This window comes from Lynx canadensis, chromosome E1, assembly GCF_007474595.2.
Source record: "Lynx canadensis isolate LIC74 chromosome E1, mLynCan4.pri.v2, whole genome shotgun sequence".
In the NCBI taxonomy this organism is placed as follows: Eukaryota; Metazoa; Chordata; class Mammalia; order Carnivora; family Felidae; genus Lynx; species Lynx canadensis.
Window position 1 is genome coordinate 40914291 of NC_044316.2, and position 5762 is coordinate 40920052.

The 5762-nt window shown below is 43.9% G+C and overlaps 1 protein-coding gene across 4 annotated transcripts in view; it reads left to right on the top strand.

The window, feature by feature from the left end:
* NBR1 (NBR1 autophagy cargo receptor) overlaps positions 1–5450 on the top strand; it is a 28695-nt gene extending 23245 nt beyond the window's left edge. For 3 of the 4 annotated variants that reach the window (XM_030295135.2, XM_030295137.2, XM_030295136.2), the window contains exons 19-21: positions 204–261; positions 974–1082; positions 3937–5450. In XM_030295135.2, the coding sequence (XP_030150995.1) occupies positions 204–261; positions 974–1082; positions 3937–4110 (341 nt within the window). In that variant the 3' untranslated portion in view covers positions 4111–5450. The remainder of the gene's footprint in view (positions 1–203; positions 262–973; positions 1083–3936) is intronic. The other variant, XM_030295138.1, reaches the window with a different exon arrangement.
* The last annotated feature ends 312 nt before the right edge of the window (positions 5451–5762 follow it).

Below are 5762 nucleotides of genomic sequence, written 5' to 3' on the forward strand. Positions count from 1 at the left end.
TGTATTACATTCTGGACAGTTCCCTGTTATCACTTAAAACCACCTGCAAAATTTCCCAAATAGTTAAAAAATAAATAAGTAAATAAATAAATAAATGCTGTGATCAGATTGCTGCCTGCCTCTCAAAAATAGCTTCACTATGAGTTAAGAAACACTAGGCACTTGTGGACGCTACATCTAACCAATAGCTCTTTTGCTTTTAGAGCCCAGAGGCTCATCAGGAATTGTAAACAGCAGACAGAAGAGCTATGACCACTCAAGGTAACTGGACCTTGTGCAGCCTCTTCTTCAGAAGCAGGTGGATATCCTAGTATTGCTTCTGCTTAAACAAGCCTCTCACAGCATGTGCCACCTCCAGAGAGCAGAGGAGAGCCGTCACTCCTTATTTCTCCTGAAGCTTGTGAGCAACATTGAACAGAGGGCTAAAGTTACATTACAGAGTGTTCACATGTCAGACCAGTACCCTCAAGTTCAACTCATCCTTAGTGTCAGAGGAGAAGGCAGAAAAATCAAGCCCACTGTGCATCTTAGTAACAGTTTCTTAGACCTCCCTGCCTCTCTGCTCCCAATCGGCTCAGAGCAATGGCAAGCTGGGCTCCTCCCTACACTACCCAGAAAAGCACATTGCCTTTGGAGGTGTTTCCTCTGAGATGATAATTGTGCAGACAGACTGCCAATACTCTTCTGTGCTCTTGACCATGTAATTTTCAGCTGGGACAGAAAGCTGGTATACTAACCAGAAGGGTGCATTTTCTGCACGGCCTTACCTTGCAGCAGTAGAACTAGGCTCTACTACATCAAACCAAGATTGTGTAGGTATAAAACTAATAGGAAAGTGATCACATCCTCTTTTTACATCTGACTTTTTTTCTCAAGGAAATCCATTTTCTTTCAAGGATTAGAGCCCAGATTATCTTGTAGGAAGATAATAGTTTGTGATTTTTTAGGGAGATCATTTGGTTTTCCTCTCCAGACACCACCACCATGGGAGCAGCATTGCTGGAGGATTGGTGAAGGGGGCTTTGTCTGTTGCTGCTTCTGCATACAAGGCCTTGTTTGCTGGGCCACCAGTCACTGCCCAGGTCAGTGTATGTTTTATTTTCCTGTAGCAAAGCCAAGTCCCCAGTGAAAATGATGCTGCCTGTCTGAGTTGGAGAGTAGTATAGCATTCTGCCACTTTCTAGCTGTATGACTTTAGCCAAGTTACTTAAGGGATGAAAGGGAAAAGGTCTAGTGTTTGTTGAGGACCCATCATGTGTGGGGAGCTCTTCCAAGTACCAGCACTACAAGGTGAAAAAGACACCAGTCCCTGCCCAAAGACAGGAAAACAAGCAAGGTACACAGACTTCTGCAGTGCAGTGTAAGATCCTATGCCCATGTTCTCGGGTGGGACGTCTCAGCCTGCTGTGGGCCCTTGCATGGGGCCAGAGAAGGCTTCCTGGTAGATGGTGCCTGAATTGAGTCCTTAAGGACAAAATAAGTATTTGCCAGGAAAGAAGAATAGAAAGAGCATTGCAGACAGAGCCTAGCCAGTAAGAAGACCTGTAAATGTGACTCTGAATTGTGAATTTGGTCTGGGAAGAGTAAGAAGAGACCAACTTATGTAGGTGGGGTGCTCTGTTAAGTGGTTTGGGTGTTACTTTAAGGCTAATGGGAGGAGCCAGTGAATGGGTTTTAGGGAAGTAATTAGCATCAGATTTGTACCTAGTGAGAGAACTCCAGTATTGTGTGGAGGTTGGGGGAGACCTAAAGAAATCGATTTGAGGGTCTTCTGGGTGGCTCAGTTGGTTAAATGTCCAACTTGATTTCAGCTCAGGTCATGATCTCATGGTCTGTAAGATTGATCCCCGTATAGGGCTGCAAGCTGACAGCACAGAACCTGCTTGGGATTCTCTCCCCCCCCCCCATTCCTCCCTTGCTCACGCTCTCTGTCAAAATAAATAAATAAACTTAAAAAAAAATCCATTTGAGATGGAAAAGGGGTAAAAGAAATGGCAGAACTTGGAGACCATGATTAAAAGGCTAGAAAGAAGTCAAAGAGGAATCCCATGTTTCTGGCTTCAGGCAATCAATAGGACCATTCATTAGGATGTGCAGGAATAAGGATATATTTGGGCAGGGGAAGAAGAAAATTAGGTACATTTTGGAAGGTGTGGAATTTGAGGCATGTCCAGGTAAAGTTACCCAGAGTGCAGTTGGGCCCGTGCATGTGGCTCACAGAGGAGAGATTTGGCCTGGAGGTAAAGTTATTCGTACAGGTTATAACAGAAGCCATGTGATTGGGTGAGAGTTTCCAGGAAAAAGGGGTGTAAAGCAGGAAGCAGCCTTTAAGGATCCTGGAAAGGAGGGCCCTGCAAAGAAGACAGAGAACTAGGAGGAAAATGAGAGTCTGTGCTGGGCCTCGGGGAAGGGAGCTTTAATGAGGACCTCGTGGTCAATGCTGCAGAGAACAGGGAGGGAGTGGAGAGGACTTGGAGAGTGCAAGTACACCTCATTTTCAAGTAGCTGGACCACAAAGGAGGAAAGAGCGAAAGCAATGATGCATAAGGCAGAGGGAGAGGTTTCTACAGTTGGGTGAGCCAGTAGTAAAGGCGGTTAACAGTCAAGATGAGAGAGGATAAGAGGCACCTGGCTGGCTCAGTCAGTTGGATGTCTGGCTCTTGATTTCGGCTCAGGTCATGATTCCAGGGTCATGGGATCGAGCCCCGCGTCGGGCTCCTTGGAGCCTGCTTGGGATTTTTCTCTTGCTCCCTCTTCTCCGTGCACACTTTTTCTCTAAAGACAAAATAATAATGAAAAGATGAGAGAGGATAATTCATAGAGATTTCAGAGATGGTGAGAGGTAATGAGATAGCAAGCAAAGTACCTGTGGAAGGATTAACCTGAAAGGAGGTTGGATAATTTATTTTGAAATAAAAGGGAAGGAAGGGAACAGTTGAGTTAGGTGTAGAGAGAAATGCCAGAGACTGTGCTCAACATGCTTATACACTCTCTTCTTAATCCTCTCAGCAACCCTGCAAAATAGGAGGTATTTTATATCTCCATTTTCATACATAATAGAATTAATTGGTAGTCAACACAGTTGGTAAGTAAATGGTAAAAGAGTGATCCGAAGTGTTAGGATTTAAGGTTATGTGTCCACCATAGAGCTTGACCTAAAGAGGGAGAGGTAAATGAATATTAGTTTCCTCTCTTCTGGATTGCTTCTGTTCTTTAAAAAGAAAAAGGAGGGGCGCCTGGGTGGCGCAGTCGGTTAAGCGTCCGACTTCAGCCAGGTCACGATCTCGCGGTCCGTGAGTTCGAGCCCCGCGTCGGGCTCTGGGCTGATGGCTCGGAGCTTGGAGCCTGTTTCCGATTCTGTGTCTCCCTCTCTCTCTGCCCCTCCCCCGTTCATGCTCTGTCTCTCTCTGTCCCAAAAATAAATAAACGTTGAAAAAAAAAAAGAAAAGAAAAAGGAGAAAAATGCCAAGAAAGTCACCCAAGATGTAATTTCCCAAGCAGTTTTTTGTTCAGCTCCTTTGTATTTCTGACCAAACCCTCTTCCAATAGCGGTCTTGGCTCCTGCTTATACTTGCCCCATCACCACAGTTACCTTTTATCTTCACAGTGTTTCCAGTGTTTGCATCTCTTGCTTCATCAGGTCAAAGGATGCTTCCTTCGGGAAGCCCCCTCCGAAGCATCCTCCTCCTGGTTCTGAGGACAGTTCATTAGTTGCCTGGTTTTGGGTACAAACATACTGAATCTAGAGCAGGGCATTCCCAGTCCTCCCTCAGAAGGTCCATTAGTGTCAGGTGGACAGGAACACCATGCCCTTGCATTGAATTTCCTAATATTTTAAACAAATCTGGAAAAATTCATATAATTTACAAGATAATAACAATTTACAAGACCCATAAATGATACAGAAAATGTTCTGCTTTTCTTGACTCTACACAGCCAATAGTTTCTGAAGATCAGACAGCAGCCCTGATGGCCCATCTCTTTGAAATGGGATTCTGTGACAGGCAGCTGAACCTAAGGCTGCTGAAGAAACACAATTACAACATCCTGCAGGTTGTGACAGAACTGCTTCAGGTCAACAACAATGACTGGTACAGCCACCGCTACTGAGGAGTGACCCTGTATTAAATAACTGCCTGCTGCTCAGAGATGATCTTTATTCTGTCCTTGGGGCATGGGGGAGAAGCCCTTGCTTATTTTTTAATCCGATAAACCTATATAGAGCCCATTATTGAGTTATCAAGACAGCACCTGCATTACAGTATTTTTTGGAGCAAATGAAAGACCAGGACTTAAACAGAGACATTGAGTTGTAGGGAAATGGTTTTTCAGTTGAGTTGGATAAAGCTCCTTTCTCCATTTTAGTGCATTGAAGAGTATAACTTGAACTTTCTATAGAACCGTTTTTCTTTCTGCTTGTATTGAAGTTGAGTATTTTTCTTTGGTTAAATGTGGATGTTTCTATGGGGATATCTGTTGGCAGTTTTTAAAAGAAATTAACCTTGGAAGTTGTTTTCAAGAACTCTTAACAATTTTTCTAGCCTACCCCAAGCCTCATAGCTGTACGGGATTGAAATGACACCCAGAGCCCCAAAGGAATGTTGTTACTCTTCCTTTCTCCAGGACAAAGTCCTTTCCCTTGCAACACTGAGTAATGGACCGCTGTTGTCTAAAGACCGCACTGGTACATTCAAGATGATCCACCTTCAGGGTCTCTGCACTTCAGTGAAAGGAGGAGGGAGTGTGCTCATTAACCCACCAGCACCTGTCGAGCAGTGTTTACTGTAGTAATTTTGCATACATTTTTCTTTATTTAAGGGAACAAATTTAAGTAGGTAGTGTGGAATATTTTGCTAATCCTATAAGGGAGGAGAAAACTTCTATTAAAGGGAAAAATGTAACGGTTACCTTTTTTCTTAATGTCAAGGCGGATGTTATTTACAGTCAAGTGAGGGGAGATAGAAACATGAAAGGCAAGGCCCTACATTAATCTGTAAAGTTAGTTCAGGGCGGGCAAATGTGTGTGTGAGGCATTAGAGATCCTGACGACTTCCTGAATGTTTGAAATCTGCTCAAAGGTATCTAGAACGGGGCGGCTGTTTTGCAAAACTTGGATGGGGGCAAATTCTGAAAAAGTTTTGGTTTAACCCCAAAATGAATGAAAAAGCTTGCTGCCTGCGGCCCAGGTCCTCATTCTGTTTACAGAAAGGAGTCTTTGGTACAATCGGTGAAAAAAAAAGGTAACAGAAAACACTAAAAGCTAGTATTCATGAAAATGACTTCCAGAAAAAGACCCTCATCCAGGAGGAGGAAGGGTAGTAAACTAGTATTATTTAACCTGGTTGGTATTTATAATGAATGGTAATAATGTTAATTAATCATTAGCCATCACGATGTTTATTTACAGTATAATTCTTGACCTATTAAATAAACCAAAATTCAGACTGCAAGCCAACCAGGCTGTTCATTATTTAAAACGTTTTTATCCGGGCTTCTGGGTAGAGGCTGAGCTGCAGGGTGCGTGTAATTAATTGGGTTGATATCGAGCGAGACCTGTTCTGACCTCCTGAGTCATACTGTAGGGGTCCAGGAGGACCTTGGGGTCCAGTCGTCCGTCCAGTTGCACATAACCGCTTAAAAAATGGTGGAATAAACGTTCTTTGAAAGGCCTACCTGGACTGACTGGTACTTGAGAAAGCAGCGTCCGAGATGCGGGGCGATCTTTGAAGAGCTGAGCGCTTCTCTGGCAGCTGAGTAGGGAG